The 20750-nt window shown below is 39.8% G+C and overlaps 1 protein-coding gene across 2 annotated transcripts in view; it reads right to left on the bottom strand.

Annotated features, from left to right (window-relative positions):
* Positions 1 to 20750, bottom strand: part of vopp1b (VOPP1 WW domain binding protein b) — a 64373-nt gene that overhangs the window by 10196 nt on the left and 33427 nt on the right. For both annotated transcript variants that reach the window (XM_030079926.1, XM_030079927.1), the window contains 2 exons: positions 19116 to 19174; positions 3836 to 3913 (listed from right to left, as the gene is read on the bottom strand). In XM_030079926.1, the coding sequence (XP_029935786.1) occupies positions 3836 to 3913; positions 19116 to 19174 (137 nt within the window). The remainder of the gene's footprint in view (positions 1 to 3835; positions 3914 to 19115; positions 19175 to 20750) is intronic.

Genomic DNA, 20750 nt, shown 5'->3' with positions numbered 1-20750 from the left:
CCATATAGTCGTCTCTTGAAGCTTCGCTTGAAAATCTTGAAACAGTTGCATTATGTGTAATGCCGTTTATGGCTATATTATTATTTCTGTTTTCACTGCTGCAGTGATTCCCAGCAGGGTTCATTAAAGTTTTATCTAATCTCATTTTATGTTGGCCTATTGCCCACATTTGGCGTATTAACTGATAAGATGCAATGGAACTGTGGAAGTAAGAGGACATTTATTTTAATTATTTAGAGTTTAAGAAATATACCAAATGAACTAAGCAAACTTGAGGAGGAAATGCCAGCACACACACACACACACACACACACACACACACACACACACAAGCAACTCATCAAAACACCTACTCCAGTCAAAACAGAGAGCTTGTGAAACTGGTTTCCATGGTGAAGCATCAATCTGATTCAGAGAGGTGGAGGGAGTGAGACCAGAGAGAGCAGGAGAATGACAGAAAGAGAAAGAGAAAGAGAGGGAGAATGAGAATGGGGCATGAACAAGAATGACAGAAAGAGGGAGCATGTCGGTGAGAATAAGAAAAAGTGAGGGAAAAGCCAGAGAGAATAGGAGACGGAAAACAAGGCAGAGCCACACAAAATCTGCAGACAGTCAACAGCGTCTCACAGCAGTTTGTGAAATTTCTCTGAACATAAATTTTCCTTTTCACATGCATATGCAGATAAATTTATTTTGTGTCATACATGGCCACTTGGAAGTGGGCTTCAACAAACAACTACTACTTGGTTAAGGTTAGGAGAGGTCATAGTTAAGGTTAGAAAAAGGTCATGGTTAAGGTTGGAGAAAGGTCATTATGTTGACTGGCCCAGCTGCCAACTTTTTTTTTTTTTTTTTTTTTTTTTTTTTGGTAAAGTCAGCAAATATTACCAAATATTGGTAGTTGTGGGTTGCAGGTTTTTGGCCTTGATTTTCATTCATTCATTTATTCATTCTTCATTTTTAGTTGACCGTTTGGTTTTATACAAATTCTTAAGAGTTAAAAATATTCAATTACAAGGTTACAGTTTTTTCTTGAAATACAGTCACCAAGAAATGGACAATCCCTGTCAGGGCCACAACTCTAGATTAAGTTTTGTGTCTATTGCATGAATTACCATGAGACTGGCCTGAGAGTGTAGGAGAAGTATAAAAGCAACCAGAGGAGAGATGCAGACAAATTAAAAATACAAATGTGAAACACAAAGACGGCAAAACAACAAGCATGGGATGATGAAGGAAAATGTACCCGACCCCCTTCCCTCATAACTTCAGTGGTTGTTAAGGGCTAATTGCTTTGCTGGTGTGGATTAATTGTTGATGGAGGGCCAATTTCATGCATCATTTAGGATTCTACAACAGGCATATGCTCTTGGGTATGAGAGCAAGCTTTTGCTACACTGGATTGCAAAGTGAGCAGTTTTTTTTTTTTTTTTTTAATCTAATGGTGGGGGTGACAGTGTGAGGGGTTATGGATTGGTTGTCGCCATTCGTTAGTTCTTCGGTCTGTTAAATGCAACATCGCCAGACTCAGACACCATTGATCCGATTTTGATGAAACATGAGCAACTGATGCACAGCACCTCCGGCATTTCCAAAATTACACTGATCGGCCCAGGGGGGTAAGAAGTGGTTGACAATTACCGGCTAAATTTAAAAATGCTGATATCCTGTCATATCTCCTGCACCACAACTTGGTAGCCAAATGAAATTCCTTGCACATATCAAGCTATCCACACTCAGATTTGCCTGTTGCATCAACAGCATTCACCATATTAGATTTTGGAATTTGTAGAAAGTAGAATACCAAAAGTGGAAATCAGGGTTCCCCAAAAGGCCAAAAGCAACCACACAAACAGCGGGGAGGGAAACTATTGCAATGTGCAGTAAACATTTGATTAAAGCCATTCTTGTTGTCTCTGCAGAAGCCTCTTATGCTGGGAAAGCTGCGTATTTTGAGGCTGTAATAAAATGTTTTTTGCACACTGCAGTGGTTTCCCTGCCCATCGCTTTTGTGAGTTTGTAGAAAAACATTTTCCTCCCAAAGGCTTTTTTTTTTATTGTTATTTTATATTTACTGATTTATTTGAAGAGTGCCATGAACCACACAGTAAGCTGGGATGTTCTTGTCATCCCTGCACCCTTGTATACTATCACTGCTTCTTTAATAATTCATTGTAAATTGTGAATGATTAATTAAACAAGTCAGCAGTGATCATGACATCTCCTAAAACTGGTACAAGTTGCTCTGAATATGACTGGGAGCTTTGTGTGTGTGTGTGTGTGTGTGTGTGTGTGTGTGTGTGTGTGTGTGTGTGTGTGTGTGTGTGTGTGTGCGTGTGTGTGATGTTTGGATGTGTGTGTAATGTTTGGACATTGCTGCGTGAAGCTTGGATATTTTTTGGCCTGTCGTATGAGATCACACAGGGCGCAGAGATGAGATGAGAGAGAGATGAACAATATGCATAACAACATACAACATACATACAACAACATACAGCACCCACAAAAACCACACCATGTCACTGGCAGAATTTCTCTAGTCAGACATATGATATAAAAATAATAGTTTAAAAAAAAAAACAAAACAAAAAAAAACCATAATGACTTACTATGATCAGAAAGGAGCCTCCATTATATGAGAGTTGAACCACACTAACCAGCAAATATCTGATCATTTGTCAAAGATCAGTATGATCTTTATCTTTATCTTGGTAAAGTGATATATGTTTCTGAATCAGTGATGGATGTGTGAAGAGCACAAAGGTCTCACATAAGGACCTTTCAAGGGAGCAGAACACGAAGACATCCAGCAGAGGAATGGAAAGAAAGAGACCATTACTGGGCTTGAATATTTATTATTTTCAGCTGATGTCACAATTATGTGTTTTCCTGAACACTCACCAAGGTTTGGAAAGCCAGGCCAACGCCAAGTGGCTGGTGCCTTGTGACTGGCTGAACAATGAGGGGGCAGGATGACCCTTTTACTGCATGTAAACGCTGCTGGGAGCTGAAGGGTCCTATAAGCCGGAGCTGCAGCAGGGTGGGCTCAGCATTGCAGTTTTATTCAGGATCCCATATTTAGGTGTATGACACTAGAATAGTGTCATAGTCTACTGCACCAGCTCATGGAGGAGCAGGTAGAACAGGATAAACACACAGGCACCACCTACAACAACAACCACAGAATGATGAGTCCACAGATGGACATCACCACCGCAAAACTCCCAACCCACACATGACATTATGAACGTCAAGTTCATAATGTCACTATGTGTAAGGGATCCACAACAATAATCCATAACATCTGCATCGATGATGCACAACCTCCACATCTGTTTTGGATTTTTTGATAATAGATGGTTAGAGCCCAGTAATTCAACGAGTTAGCGACTGTTACGTCTTTTTATTCAACGGTTAGATCTGACCAGGTGATGGACACGTTTCCAAAAACAACATTGGACTTAAATTATGTTTGGTCATCAGAGGAGGATGAAGGGGAGGAAAGAATCCGGGATACGGCTGCTTCCAGTATTTTTTGCCCTCACTGTTGACTGCAGAGCAGTGCTGCCGCCCGGGCTGGTGTTGTGCTTAGGGCTGTGGTTAAGAGGAGGGTTAGGAAGCGCTGCCTTAGAGCCAATTTTCTGGCCAACAAAGTGCCATGTGTGAATATTACAAGGTAAACCTCCAGGCAAGCTAGCTTTGGGTCAGAAAAACCAATCAGATTAGTATTTAGTAGTATAGCGGACAAGTAACAGAACCCACTGTATTTGGGCTGTATATTTTTTGTACTCCCCCCACCCCTGCAGGAGAGGCAGCTGTAGAAATCCGAACTCACCAGAAGTACCATAGTCTCTGGATGGACAGGGCTCTCACACAGCAGCGTGTCCCACAGCAGTCCTCATAGGAACGGCATCTGGAACACACACAAAAACATCCACCTGTTTATTTGCAGAATAATGTTCCTTTTTAATGCAACCAACATTTACATTATGTTAGTTAATCATATACATCATATAAAGGAGTGTGACGTACACACCTTTACAAACACACACATGCACTGTGAGCTGATACACACTCATCAGCTCACAGGCTTATTTCATTTTTAACAATCCCTCATTTGTATTCAGCCTACAGACGGCATTGTTCACATGCAGAGCTCGACCCTGAGATGATGCTTTACTGAAGGGTCCGGCCGGCACTGTGAGGCTTGACAGCAAGGAGATCCAAACACCTTCCAAAGAGTATTAAACCAAACAATGCAATTCCTGTTAACTCCCATACCCAGTAAATATGATATACAATATCATCCATTCTACAAAAGATATGAACACCCATGTCAATAAATGTTGGTGATATTTCCCATATCTCTCTCTGATTCATCCTTTCCCTCTCCATCCCCCCTCTGTCTTACATACTCCCAATTAGGGTGAAACTAATATGGATTTTTCAAGGCCAATACCAATATTTTAGGAATGAAGATGTCACTACTTTGTGTCAATACCCCAGGCCTTAAATTTGACTGAATTATATAAGTTTCCAGTGTTTCTTTAAGAGTTTTATTCTTGTCTAGGTGGACGTGCCTCTAAAACAGGATTTAGACCTTCATCCATGAACTTTATCCATTGAATAATGGAAATTTTTTGCCATGAACATTTTCAACTTTAAAGCAACTCGACATTACTACAAAGGACAGACAGACAGCTTCATCCAAAATGTATTGCTACTACACACCTAAACCCAACGAAACCACAGAAACACACAAATCAAAGAAAAAAAGTGCAGTTCACTAGACTGTGATGAAGAGCATCAGTCCTTACCAGGACATCTCATCACAGGATGCACCTCCAAATAGACCTGCATTTGATCAAATTTTGTTTTTACTTTAGTATGGACTGTAGAACTGTCTACACTGTAGCTGTGGAGAGTGAAACCCAGAATTACATTTCTCAATTTTATACATGCTCTGATTGGGGCAATTTCCAGTGAATTAGAGTCAATTCAACTCTTCCTCATTTTGCCAGAGGCCTCCCACATGGTCCCCTGGGTACCCCCCACCCCTCCACCCCCAAAACCCCACTTGGAGAATCACTGGTCTACAAGAGACCTCCACACTCTGGTTTAACTTCCTCTAGCACTTCATGAGTTCATCATGATTTTCTAAGCCTTGCTTTCCCTTGTCTGGGTTTTCAGACTGTAATGGTGTACAAATGGGTGGAATTCAAATGAGCCTGGCTCCACTGCACTGTTATGAGCCTTATGAAGTGAAACCATAGTTGGCCACGGTGATTTCGATTTAAATGCAGAGAGCTGAACCAAGGGGAGGATATGCCTTTTGCAGAGGAAGAAAAGCTAAAAAAATAAAACGGAAGAGATGAAAGTTGGCTTCAAAAACACAGCTTAAGGCTGTTACTTTACAGGGTCATACTAGTTAGTTCAAGAATGCTCTCATGTGAACAAGGACACACAGTGTGATAGCTGTGAAGGACCACTCTTTATTTGCACTCACATTCTGAAAAGTCAAATAAAATACTAATTAGGGAACTGAGAAGAGAAGTGAACACAAATGAATGGCTCTACCTAATTTTAGCTGTAGTTTTGATTCATGTAGGATTAACTTCACTTTCTGAATGACCTGACGCATCAGCACTTATTCTAATCATGTTGATATTGTCATTGGATTACCATTATAATGCTGCAAAAGAACAAAGATGATTTTTAAGTTTGGCTTTGATAAAGAGCCAATAATGGTTCATTTATTGTTGGCAGCTCTGCCCACACTCCTTTTAATCCCTTTGCTCTGCCATTGTTGCGACGTATGAAGTGACGAGCAGCACGTCCAAATGGAGCACAGCTGATTGTGATCCTGTGACTGAGTTTCATTACAGCTCATAGAGGTGGTCTGCATTTAAAAAGTAACAGTAATTGCAACAGTCTGGATTCACCTTTACATAATGGATGTCCACCAGATTGAAGACATTTTAAATATACATGGATTTCTTCCAAAAAACTCAATGCAAAATCTCTGAAGCGCAGGAAGTGGGATTTGCAACAGATTCCAAAAGAAAGTTCATCTCTCACTGCTCTTTGCTCAAACCTATGCTGTCCCACAAGATGCCACTGTTTTATGGCTGCATCAAAGAAAATATCTAGATGTCTTGAGCAGCTTTTTATCCACATTTCTCCAACTGTAGCTAGCCAAGTTCAAGCAGCAACCCTATGGGCTTCTCAGCGACTACAGTGGAAGGTCACTGCCTTGCGTTGTTTGTACAGGATTTGGAAATCTTCAAAGCAATCTTTGGATTCCAGTGTTTCCTTTACTTATGTTTTATTTCAGCTCAGTGTGAGTCTCTACTGCATTTTGCTGTCAGTTATCATGTGGCTAGTTTCTCTCCTCTCATCATAATAAACTTAACAACTCAGTGGCCCCACAGCGCACTGGGACACTTGGGAGTTGACAACTAGATACCATAACAGCCAGTTACATTTAGTTTTCAACAAGAAGATGCGCGACTTTAGCTGGCGAGTTGTTTTTTCCTTCCAAACAAATGTGCACAAAAAGTCACACATTTCACAAAATGGATTATCTCTGCATAACTTCTAAGTTTGTGTGAGTGGGAGGCAGCAGTTTTGCTGGGACTGAACTGAAAGGTAAGCAGCTGAGTCGCTCTGTGTTGAATCAGCCTCCTTCACTGAATCAGTCCTGTTCAGTGAACAAGAGATTTTCACCTGCTGATGGACTGAACATTCTCATGTTGTTAGCATGTGTTCAGTTCATCATCCAACACCACACACAAGAAGGAGAACGCTCTTTGAATGAGGTAATGATTTACACAGTCAGCAGTGGAAACAAATTGGAGCAATGGATGAAGGACTGAGGAGGCAGTAATGTCACACAGACGGTCACTCGGGTGAGAACTAGTCAGCAAATCAACTAAAACCGCATGGTGCCAAGCGATAAAATCACTGCAAAATGAGTCATTTTCTTATTCAGACCTCATGTAACTAAACATTATAACTGAAGGCACAGAATTAATCTGACATTTCTGTTTTGCCCTTATTACTCTGAGGCTCGGTGTTCAGAGGCGACGCAGGCACTGCACTCGTACAGGACCACTGAAACCGAAAACCAAAGATGGTCAGACGTCGACCCCAAACGTCTGGAACGCCCCAACCTGAATGTGGTGACAGTGAACTTGAACATAACAGCATTTGACAGAGCGTCTGTTTGGTTGCATTCACCTGGTGGTCATGGTCATGACAGGGGAAATGATTGTGAGAGGGGGTCGACCCCAAACTTCATGACCTCTCCCCCGACAAACCTTTTCCCTGTTTCTCACTTTCAAAAACACACAAAGCAAATGCCATATCACAAAGGACATAAACACTCATCAGCCCTGACAGATGGTGCTAATGTCAAAATACTAGTTCCCTTTATAGAGCAACAACGAAAAAATGATAGATAGAAGCAAGTAAACACATAAACAAAGAGAGGAAGACATTCAGAAAGCAGGCAAGAGAGTGAGAGGAGAGGGAGATCTCAGGGATCGTCTCCTTTTATTCACACCTATTTACATACTGACCTTACTCTACTCTTAGGAATCTCACTCTCACTTCTGCTCCATTTTTCCAACTATAACAGTCAGCAGCTCAGCCAACAAGACTGATATGTTAATGAGAGTGCTATTTATAACTGACTGAGGGGGGAAATCCATTAACACATCATATCGAGAATGTTATGCTGTTACGACCCATGGTCATTTGTATCTGTATTTGTATGTGAATGTGTTTTTGTTGTTCACCCTCCCTGCCTACGAGTGGGATTGCTCACTCTGGCTGTGTTTCCGTTCCTAGTATGTTGAGTTACAGGTGGTGACTGCTGATTGGATGGGAGACAGATGGACAGACTGGACTGTGTGAAACCTGTCACTCCGCCTCCTTCCTGGGTCCCAACCTGACCATGTGGTTGTGTTGGGCTTTCTGATGTTGTTGTGTATAGTGTTTAGAGTGTTATGCTCAGGTTCCCCCCTAAAATTATTTTTTTCTATCCATCATGGGTAACTGCATAATCCTGCTTCAACAAACACGCCTATAGCTTAATACTGTTAAAACAGGCTCAGTTTATTAAGTTATAAGTTCCATTCTCAACCTACAGTCAGAAGTGTTGGTACAATTACCTTTCTCACTTCAAATGAACTGCTTCAAGGTTCACCGACCTGAGACCATTTCTTCAATCAGTCTCTGGTTCAAACATTTGATGCATCAGGGTTCAGTTAGGGTGTTCTCACCAAGCCAAATAAACCGAACCAAGGCGGTCAACGCCAGGGTTCAACTGTATTAGACATGGAAAGTAAAAAAGCCTCCAGACGGCTGCCATGTTCAGAGTCAAAGGCCATCAGTCGAATGAGTCAACTGAACCCAGTCACCAGAATAAAATGTTGCCATTTTACGTTTCTGCAAACCAAAATATGTTGAAATGTCATCATTTCTGATCCAAAAACATGTTGCATATCAATACTGAGACTTATAGTCAATGTGGTGGAGCCTGCATCAATGTCATGTGACTGCTGATGTTAGCTACTTTAGCCACTCAAAATGAATGGCTGTTCTTGACACGGGACTCAAACCCCAGTGTGCAGAGACAAAGTCCTGTTGTTGTGCCATCCCTCATTCTACCTCCCTTATGACAGAGGGTTTTTGCTGGCTTTATACTACATCAGAGAACTTGAAAACGTGACATTTCAACATGTCCTAGGTTTGCAGAAATATAAAATGCCCACATTTTTTCCTGGCGACTGGGCTGAGGCAACTACAATATCCCAAAAGGAAAGCCTTCCGCAGTTTGTTCCTGCAGGGAGTTTTATAGACATTTTTACTGGTCCCCTAAATGGCTCATAACTCCAGAAAGGTGAAGGCTTCACCATTCTTTGCTGACTGGAGGCTGTTTATGGGAGAATACAAAAACTTGGTGACATATCAGTCAGGCTAATCCCTTCATCTTCACCCCAAAACGGGACACTGGTGCAGTCAGTGGGGAGGGTGCAGAAATCAATGCACAGATCAGCCGTGAATGTGCTGGAGTGCAGCAGACTTTTGCAAGAGATGTAAGTGGAATAAGAAATCTGCACAATGCTGCACTTCACTTTGTGTCAAAGATAATTGTTGCTTGTTGAGCGCTTCACAACATGTGTTCTGGACCGTGTGAAGCTGGTGTGATGATTCATTCAGTCACTGTACTGTGTGTGCTGTCAAAATATGCATATTTTACTTTTGTGATGCAGATTTGGTGTTGTTTTATATTGTGATATCAGCACAAGTTTGACATTCTGCTCAGCCGTACAGCAATTACATCTGGGGAAAATTATGTATGTAGTTGGTCCTATTTACATTGGTCCTTGAGTAATAATAAGTATGAATGCATCCATTTTAGTCCAGTCCTGGGTAAAATAAACACTTTGCTTTTGAATATACTGCAAATACTGCAAATGCATCATGTCGTATCCATTTGAGGTGAATACAATTTGGGCAAATACAATAAGCAAAGTCCACATGTTGGATACTCAGCAAAACTTAATCACCCCCACAGCCACACCCCCCTTTGGCCAGTTATTCCTTACTTGTAAAGCTGGTGGTGTTAACGTAGACATTTTTGCAGCTTTTATTTTACCCCTCTGTGTTAAATAAATACAAAAAAATGAATTAAAAAAATCTTTTTGGCGAGATAATGGACCTCATGCATGCTCCACTCAGATTTGTTCCATCTGTGTTTGAGAAAATCAAACAAGAGCACCTGTGTGAATAAAGTTCTCCTCTAACCATTATGGCCAGACTGTAGGCTGGTTTGTTTGTTTGTTTGCTGTTGTGATCAGTGTGTTGGTCAGTAGTAGGCTGGAAACTCCAGGAGGATTCAGGAGGGGAAATACTTTGAAGAGGCCAAGCTAATACAGAATTTGTAATGGCTGTTAAACAATATTTAAAAGAAGCACACAATGCTGTGTGCACTAATGCAAAAGAAATACAGTGTTTGCACTTCAGTACTGAAATGCAAACTGTCACTTCATTGTTTATTAATAAAACCTGACTCTTTTAATTTGTAACTGTGCCCCTTACATTTCTTCAGTGCTGCAAAATTTTTTAAATTGTGAGCAGATGTTCCTTATTTAAAAAAAAAAAAAAAAAAAAAAAAGACATGTTGCAGTTGAGCCCTACCACCCAGTATGATACTGGTGTCTCTCCAGAGTTACTATCTGACACAAAATAATATCATTATTTTATTGTTTTTATTTTATTTCATTTTTCTAAAACTTGTAGTGAACTGCTTTGAAGAAGAAAAAAGGCATATACATTATTGTAGGATCAGCAGCATTCATGAAAATTTTGCCTTTTCAAATTAAAAAACTGAAAAGGAAAAAGGAAAAAAAACAAAACAAAATAAAACAAACAAACAAACAAACAAAAAAAAACAATTCCAGTTTTGATGTGATAGCAAAATAACAGATTGACAGATTGAATGTGGCAGAACTGACAGCCATATCAAGCTAGCAAGGTATGACAGGTTTCAGTCTTCTGTCAGCGACACAGGCTTTCTGTCATATGTAAATATGTAAATAACACATTTTCATCCAGTGAAATGCAAGTCAAAGTGCTTGACAATAAACAACCCACAATAAAACAATAAAAAAGAATATAAAGATGCCTAAAAGATAATGGAAATCAGAACAAAAGCATCCAACTAAACTGCAGGCAACGTGTTTGTGGATTGGATTTGTTTCTGACATACTTTCAAATATTTACAAAAAGAGAGAAAGGAAGCGCTACTTGGATGTTATAGGGCTTTTTACTTTATAGGTGCTCTTCAGTTATGCAGGTGAATAGTAGATCTCAAACATAAGCCAAGGAAGTCCTATACTCTTTGTAAAAAGTGCAGACAACCAAGGAAAAAAGGAAACTGAGGTACTCCATCTTAAGGTAAAAAATTCCAATACATTCAGTATAAAATTCACTATAATTTTTTTTTACCTGAAGATGGAGTGCCTCAGTTTCCTTTTATACTTTCAAATATGTTGCTAATCAATCTTGCTCCCCTACAACTATTCTACATTCTCACGCTTTGCGGAAAACAAATTTGTCACAGATTATGTTTCTGATGTATCACAAATATGTTTCTAATCCAAATGCCTGGTACAGTGGTGGAAAAAAGTTTTCGGACACCCTTAAAATTTTACACAATCTCAAATATTATCATGAAATATTTGTGGAAAAATCTTTTTTGTGTTTCAAAAGGTGTGGCTGCATTAGACAGATACAAACAACTACAAATTATATATATATATATTTTGTTTATAGTTTACAAGAAAAACGAACAAAACTAAATTCTTGACAGTTTAATCTTTTTTTCAGGCGTGTTTCCTGTGTTAGGTTCCTTGTTTTAGCCATTTTTGTGTCTGAAGAACTTTCAAATGTGCTGGCTTTATATGGACACCAAGCTTGGCAACAAAAATTGTGTCTTTTAATAAAAAGAACGACCTTCATCACTGGTACCAAAATGACCCAATAATCAAAATTTGTATTTTTATGGAACCAATCAATTTGAAGTTTTTAATGGCTTTTTTTTAGGATTTGTTTAGTATTTTGGCCAGTTTTGTTACCTTTAGCCACCAAAAGCACTTGGGTTAAGGTGAGGGCACGATTATGTTGCCATGTATATGTATGCCATGTTGTGATGCCATGTTGTGATGTATAATCAATAATCCAAACAAGGCTATTTTCACATTGTCCAATTATAAAAAAAAAAAAAAAAAAAAAAAAAAAGTGAAATACCACGTGTCCAGAGAAGCTTGATGGTTTCTTCAGAGCTCAGCTGATTTACTTTGACTGTTCACACCTTGACATTTAATACCCAGTTTTAGTTTGACACATGTATACGTGGATAAATCTATCTATCTATCTATCTATATATATGTATATATATACAAATGCGTCTGTGTGCGCTCTTTGATCAACAAAGACTATAATCTATAATTCAAACATCCGTTCTTGTTCCCTGTCTCATCCAATTAAAAATAAATTACATTTACTGTATGTTTGAAAAGACAGAGCTGAAAAGCTTTGTGACTGCAAAAGCCTGTCACGCCTAATTTCACTTCATAACAAAGAACGTTTAGTCTGCAAAGGCCATCATTGGTCAATGCCTGGCCAGTCACAATCTTCATCAGTATTAGATAGCGGTCTGTTATTAATAACTGGAGTGTTGTGAGCAAGATATTTAAGCATACTAGGTGTTAATTTAGGAATGCTGCCTGCTGTGCTCATATTTTATAAAATGAGAACAGAGAAAATGAGAGACAGTGCAGTGGAATGGTATACACTGGGCTGCCGTTTTTTTTTTTTTTTTTTTTTACTTTTACATATAATCCCCATGCTTAGGTTAATATAATCCGCACACTACACCACACACATACTGCAGCTGACATACTGCCAGCCTGCACATGATTTCTGTGGTTGGTTGCTTTCAGCAGTGCTGGTGTATTGATTTCCGAGCATGCTGATGTTGCTAGCTTTCTGTTAGTAGCATCCTGGCAAACAGGCTGTTTTCGAGTACCGTGGTCGGTCTGGGTGAAAAGAGAGGGTATCAGCTGGAGTCTAGAATCAAACACAGAAATATGAATATCAATCTTGCAACTGAGACTGGAAAGAACTGGAATATTTCATATAATGGTACAGATATGCTGTGAGCTCTGTTACATTCTCATCAGTTCTTGGTGTAACGGAGTTCTACAGTGGAGGCAGCTTCTGGTGTGTGCAACGCCAGCGCACCAGCACAAAAAAAGTTTGAAATATATCTATATTTTGCCCTTCTATTGCTTTTGCCCTCTTTTTGTAAGCCTTTTTGCGTTGTTGAGGTTAGCCCGGGTAAATTTTAAATGTATCTGTCTTGTTAATAGTCAGTACCACAGGGGTGCTGTGGCCTGCCCAAAATAATTGAATATCAGATATAAGACATCTCCATAGTTCAGACAAGAAACCACCAGGAGCCAGATGCCTAAAACTTTGTGTAGATTCATGACTAAAACTGTGTGTACATACATAGCCAGAAATATGCACACACATTCTTTTCATCAGATTTATAAAGCCATGTGTACGCATGCTTCTGGTTTATAAATCTCAGTTTTGTTATAATTGTTGGCATGTGCACGAGCCTCATGCACACAATTCCACAGTGAAGGTTGACACACTCCTAATTGGTTCATTTCTATATAAATACCTTTTGCCGCTCATTCATTTTTTTAGACATGGTAACTAAAAGGACAATATGCTCCTTTAACAGCACCACAGCCGCCATCACTGTCATTCCACACGGCTCAGACTGTTTATAGCTCATCATAATGACACACATGTGCCTCCAAATCAATCCACCCAGCAATCAGACATATTCTCACTCAAAAATATTATAATGATTTAAAACAAACAAACAAACAAACAAAAAAAACAAATAGGTTTGTACAAAATCATACACACACACAATGAAACTGGATATTAAGGGCATTTAGTATATTGAAGTAATAAAGTTACAATGATAATATTGCATAAATTCACCCTTTCATGTTATTTTCTACCACTTCTCCAGCAGCCCGCAGCCAGAACTCTGTGTATGCATGGTGTGAGGTATGTGGGAAGGTACGCACATTCTCACTGCATGTTCTTTTTTATAAATAACGATTTATGTGCAGAAAATAGCGTATATATGTTCCTACACGTACGCAACGTTTACACATCTGGCCCCTGGAGAGGAGATGACTGCGAAAACCAAGGACACTGCACAGCTGTTTGAAGAATTAAAGAAGATTAACTGTAAAATGACATGCAGAGTGCATTTAAGAAACAAATGAATGACAAGATCGACCACATAAACACATCTCTGCAAAAGAAAACCCCACAGTGGCGATGTCAGAATTTGAATGATATGGCCGAGAAATGAAGGAAACACTTGATATTGATGATAGCCATCTATAATCACGCATGCAGGTTTTGGAGAAGATCAAGTGAAGCTCTGAGGGAGCAGCTGTAAGACCCAAAATAAGATTTGACCATGATGTGACCCTGTACTTGTGGCTGGATTGCTAACAGAAGATGGGGCAAATTTTCTTTTAAGATTAAGCAGCTGTTCATGGAAGGCCTAGGGAATGAGTCTCAAATTGTGGATGCAGCACGACTAAAGCTGGTGAAGGTTCAGTGTGCATCCACAGAGGAATAAATTGCTATTCTTTGCCAAAAGCATAAACTGAGGGACCACTCCAGATATCTATAAGTTTTTCTACATTCAGCTAAATCTCACACTGACTGGATGATTGGGCTGAACTTTAAAACACTGCTAAGAGGACATCCCCTCTCGGAAAGATGATTTTATCTTCATTAGGAAGTGGGCGAATCTGGAAAAATGGAATGAAACAAAGCTGGGAAATGACTGATGCAGCAGTGAGAGACGGTATGAGCAGAATCAGAGAAAAGACTGTAATAGCCGTAAAATACGAAAAGACCGCCTCGAGATAGAGGACCAGGACAGACATGAGATCCAGATGGAGTGCCACGGGAGTGAGATAGCCACCGGCAAGAGGCGAAATGACACAAGAAACAAAAGGAGAGAAGACTATGAAGATTTCCATACTCGCACGGCCAACATGAACATATTTCGCTTTTACACTGGAGTATCAATGGATGGCCTTAAGTAAACCGTGATCTCAGAATATCAATTATACAGTCAATTAATCCTGATATTTCCCTAAAAGAGACTGATCTTCAAGAGGAAAATGTCGTTGATCTGGAGGGGTATGTATGGTTTAGCTGAATTAGGAAAACATGTCAAGGAATTTCGAGCGTCGGGGGTATAGGGTTGTTAGTAAGATCCAGTTTGTTTCAAGAATATAAGATTGAAATTATCTAAAAATTTGGCACAACAGGCCTTTTCATCATTTCAACATAAGATATCTGAATATTTGTTTTGTTATATTCTGTTATTTACATCCCACCTGAAAATTCACCCTGGGGAAGTGAAGTTTCATTGTTCTTTTGTCAATTGTTAAGTCTGATTTGTCAACCTTTTGAAGTGGGTGCTATCTATAGTTGCAGAGATTTAAATGCTAGAATTGGAAATATGGAAGATTATATCCCTGATATTGATTCTAAAGAGATTCTAGAATGTGTGTACTTAACAGTAGGATCAGTCCTTTTTGTGACAGTTTTGCACCGGTGTCACAAAAGCATAAAGCTGTGCTTGATTACACTGTAGCTCTGTTGTTTAGAAAATTGTTTTAGAGAAGAATTTAAGGTATTGCTTGTCTTGCAGGTGGTAGAGGATAGAGCTTTATTTACTTTGACTGGAGATCACAATCGATTACCTGTTCACTCATTGCTGTGGATGAAATTTCGGGTTGGTTATAAAATACTCCAGTCTTAAGAAGTATTTATTGCAACTAAACAAATTGAAAAGCAGGTGAGAGGAACTGTGCCAGATGCCCTTTTAAACTCAGAGATAGGATGCACAGCTCCGCTGAGACTTATTGTGAGATTACAAACTCTTAAGATTATAATACTAGAAGTCAAGGTGTCCCTCTAATCTAAGGTTCCTGTAATTTAGTTCCTGACTTGAGTTCTGTATAGAGCCTAGTTCATGTTTCTTTTATCACCACAGAGCCTCCAGCACCTCTGATATTTGCTAGGCCTACATATAATAAACTTCCAAGCAATCTTAATATCACTCTATATTCCTATTTCTGCTTCGCAAACACAACTTTAAAAAGTTCACTTTTGAATGGCAAGCCTGGCTGAATCAGAGCCAGACATGCAGAACAGTGACAAGCTGTGATTGATCAGTCTATGGAGAGTGCCAGGGTATCTGCATTGTAAAGCAGCAGTAAAATAACAAGGTATGTATACATGTGTCTGTGTGTAAGACAGAGATGGATGGCTCTGGACAGACAGCACAGTTCTGGTTCTTGAACTGCTTCCTTTCAGGATTCTGGGAACCAAAGTGCTAACTAGAAAACCAGTCTGTGTTTGCCCCAGTTTGGAGTGGAGCAATTGCATCATGGTGGTTGGCCACTGACTCCAGCATTGCTGTGGCTGAATTCAGCCCCAGTCTGCTGGTTTGCTGCTCTGTGACCCAGCATGTTGTCAAGGAGTTCATAATACTCCCCCCATCACCCCATCCAGCCCAACTTTTCACTAGTTTTTCTTTTTTTTTTCTTTTTTGGTTATTTTTGTCCTGGCTTCTAACAAACTTAGCTTTCACCAACTCTTCAGCAATTTAGAGATAATTTACTTTTTCTAGTCTAGAAGTCTCCCATCTTTTCCTGAGATTCAGGAGATGTCCAAATTGAAAGCAACAGTTTTGTCTCTTTGGCAGACCACTGCACTCTCCTCAGTTTCTCTGTTGTATCCATTTTTCCCAGCTGGGAATCAACTTTTCAAGTTCTGGTCAAAGAATGCTGAGAATGGTTCAAAATTAGGTTTGTGAAAGAGAATGATGTTGCCACCACAGTGAAATCAGACAAGTTAAGTATCACCTGTTTTGGAAGCTGGGATTCAAAGTATTTTATAATCCTCTCCGACTTTTAATCTGAACCTTGATGATGACAAAACGGCCAAAGGTTCCAGTATCAGGCTAGGTGGTGAGTAGATTTAGTATTTCATGTATCTGACCCCTTTAATAATTCTGACTATGTTACATGTATGCATCATTATTAACCCATATTTGTGATATAGCCTGCCTCTCAGGTTCACTCAATCCCATTCAGTTTTGAACAGCACAGAACCCAAATACCAGAACATTTATTAAGTCAGGCTGTAAAGGTTAATTACAACTGTTCAAGAAAAGCCAGCAACTGCACTTTGCAAAGTTGCACCAGAGCTCTGTTAGCAGTCTACAAATATTTTGAAATATCTTCCGTTCACGGTCTCACATTAACTCTTTGAAATGCCTGTGGGTTTTTTTTTTTTTTTTTTTTTGGTTTGTTTGTTTGTTTGTTTGTTTCTTGTAATTTGTTACTTTTTTGGAACTTTTGTGGGAATCTTTGGTAATGGTCTTCTATTATCTTTTGAGGTTGTTTTTTTTTTACTCTCTGGTCATTTTATAGTAATTTTTTATGATGTTTTTTTTAAATACATTTTTACTCATTTTGGGGCACAAAAAACAACACAACACAAAACAAAACACAAAAAATGTGAATTTGGCACTCATATGCATTCAAACCATCAATCAATCATGACAAATATTATAAAAATGTAAAAAAAAAAAAAAAAGATGAAAGAATTAACATTGGCTGGTCAAAAAGCCCATTTGCCCAAAACTTGTCATGGCTGGCCTCAGTTTTCTCCTTATGTCTATCCATTTTCCTCCTGCCTTGTTAGTCTCTCTCTCTCTCTCTCTCTCGCTGTGTGTGTGTGTGTGTGTGTGTGCGCGCGTGCGTGTGACGTGGGCATGGCCCACTCCCTCTGTGGCTCCTGCTTCACCTACACACCTGCCTACAATCAACTCATTAAGACCAAGCCTACAGCATAATAACCCCAGCACTCCCTCCATGTATCACCAGCTTATTCTTTCTGCCACCGAGGTAGTAACTCTCTCAGCTGCTCAATACTTTGCTACTTGAGTTAATATTCTAGGAGTTTAACTCTAATTCAGTTTGCTCCTCGTGCCTTCATTTAACATGTGTTTTCCCTGTGCTAAGAATCCTTCTCGTGCCCTTGTGTCTCTTTGCTAAGCCCCGCCACTCCAGCCAGACTGCCTCTCCACACTGGACCGCCTGCCCATGAGCTCAGCCTGGAAGCTCCATTCCTCATCACCTATCAACTCCAGCCAACTCACTACCATACCACAGGCTGGCAATAAATCATCATTTACCTTCAATTCTGTCTCAGTGTCTGCAAAACTATGCTGCAGCATGACAAACAATGATGACAGAAGGAGACAAACAATTAATGTCAGACTTACACTGGTGAATTGTGCTGAAAAACTCAATGAAGGTCTGTTACCCTCATCTATAACTATCTATAAGTCCATTCCTGGCCTGCTCCCACTTACATCTGTGGGCATATCTCAGTTCTAACCAGCCTTTATGGCCTGCGCTCCACTGGCCCCCTACTAATGACTGTTCCTAAGGTTCACACTGAACTTGGCAAACAGCTTTCAGATCCTCTGCCCCTGCTGCCTGGACCCAACTGCGGACTGATCTGCAGCTCCGTCATATGATCTCGCTTTGGGTTTTTATAAAATAGTAAAAGGTATGGAGGCAGACTTCACTGGAGTTTTGTAACTGCGCTCCTTCTTAGCCAAATATATTACATATGTTTTGTTTTGTATGTTTTATATTGTATGTTCTTGTTCGTTGTGAGTCATTTTGGAACTGCTGCTGTCCAGGGGTCCCTTTTTAGAAAAGATCTTGCATTCTCAGTGGGACATACCTGGTTAAATAAAGGTTAAATAAGTACGATAAATAAAATCTATGCTTGCAATTTAAACACCAACTATTTACCACAGTCTCTTCTAGCACTTGCTCTGCTGACTCTGAGTGATGTGGAATAGATGCCACCTACCTTCTGTTTGAGTGGCTTTCTCCATTCTTGCCACTGCGTAATCAGTAATTCCATTACTTGTGTAATTAGTCAGTACTAAGCATGGTAGATGTTTAGAAACTGTTCAGCTGACTTGAAAACCTGATTTCTGGCTAAGAGGGATGACCGAGCTGAAAATATCTAGTGTACAATTATAGCAGTCAGTGCTGTGTTTGGTGGGGTCTGCAGTTTTTAGCACTGATGTTGCTGGAAATGCATTAGTGTGATTTTGTGTCCTTGCTGTATTGCAGGGCACCAGAGAGCAAACCAGTATTGGCAAAGGAAATAGTGATGAACTACTGTAGCTGATGGAGGGCATGGTTGTTAAGGTATGGTGAAGAGGAGAAAGGAGGAAGAAAAAAAACAACAGTGGGGTGTGTATTTAACTCTTTGAAACCCAGGAGCACAGGGAGGGTGGGGGGGACAGAGATTACCCAACGAGCACAGAATTGAATGTTGATGATGGAAATTGTTACAGAATGAAAGAGAGAGAAAGAGATGGTACTTACATGAAATAGATGGGGTATCCACCCTCAAAATACCAGCAGTACTTTTTGGCTTCAACAACCTGTCATAGAGAGGATTAGATCATGTTAATCATTTAAAACAAACACCATGTACCCAGCCTGTAGTTCCATTAACTACAGACTGATAGTACCTACATTTCTAAGTGTATAGGACCAAAAGTCTCTCTACTAGCTGTATTATTTGTTACAGCCAACCAAACATACAAAGACATCATGGAAGTAAGGAAGCACTTTTTACCTTACAGAGACATTCGGGCTTTACAGACTCAACCAGTAGGAGGGGGAAACTATCACTATGTTTGTTGCTACATTAAGGAAACTAGCTGAACACTGAATTTAAAGATGCACTGAATGACATGCTGTGAGACAAGTCTGTATGTGGCCGGAGGAGGGAAGCAGCACAAAAGATATTACTCACAGAGAGTGAGTTAACTCTAGAAAATGCCATAAATAATAGTATCATTATAAAATAACCCTGAAGGAGGCCCAGCAGTTGAAGATAATAGGGAGTACACAAAGACAGTGGTGGAAAGCAAAGTGGACAGGGTCCATGTTTTCACTGAGGCAAGTCAAGGCATCTTGCTTTTGTGTGTTGGTGTAAAGATATGGACTGCCATAGCCATGGAAAAAATGTTGAGTGTGCATGCAGAAACAAAAAGACTAAATCATCAAAACATAAAAAGAAGAGATATGAATGCAAAGTTGAGCATAAAACCACAAAGGCTTGTAACTCCTCAGAGGACCAACTGACCATAAATAAGATGACATTAGTAAGTGTGGATGAGCGTTCAAAGGGCTACTGGGCATAAGCCATGCTGGAAGGAACACTGAATCAAAAAAATAGTCTATAGAAAATTCACGAGGCACCTCCCACTGCAAACTGATGCGGAGTTCAGGATACAAAGGACAACCAGCGGCAATAAAAGGAATGACTGATGGCCAAACTATGAAGCTTCCATTTTCCATCACCTGCCATGGCAGGACATATGTGGCTGCAGAAGGTCAGAGTTGCAGAGTAGTTGAACAGATAGCACAATATTCCAGAGACCTGCAGGCTACCCTGGACAAGCAGGAGGAGGTATTCTGTGATGGGCCAGGCAGCATGAAAGCTGCAAGCTGCAGTTCATCAAAGCCAGACCAGTGCCATGGGCCAGTGATCTTTCAAACTATGGGTACAGAAACACTTGTGGCTCTCAGCAGGGACAGGTGGCTCATAGGAAGGCTGCACCAATGCATTCTTTCCTTATTAACAGAGGATGAAAATGTTTTTAATCATGTAACATAGACACACTGTCAGTGTATGCCATGCTATCACACACTGCTGACCATGATGTTTCACGTAAGTTTAGTGAATCATATACTGATTATGGTTTTTAGTCTGTCAAGGACCTGAAGGTGTATTCTTGTCATGTGGCAACATTGGATTCAGTAGAAATTTTAAATAACACAAGTTGTCCAACACATATTCTTTTATTGATTTGCTTACATTCAAGGTAAGTCAATGTTTTATAAATAAATACAGAGTACATATAGAAATTCCTCCAGTTATGAATAGCAAAGCTTTGAAAGCTTAACTACTTTACTACTGTTAAATAACTGTTAGGTCTCACAATAATT

This window comes from Myripristis murdjan, chromosome 20 (assembly GCF_902150065.1).
Source record: "Myripristis murdjan chromosome 20, fMyrMur1.1, whole genome shotgun sequence".
In the NCBI taxonomy this organism is placed as follows: Eukaryota; Metazoa; Chordata; class Actinopteri; order Holocentriformes; family Holocentridae; genus Myripristis; species Myripristis murdjan.
Note: the sequence above shows the minus strand (reverse complement) of the source record. Positions and strands in the feature narration are given on the sequence as shown.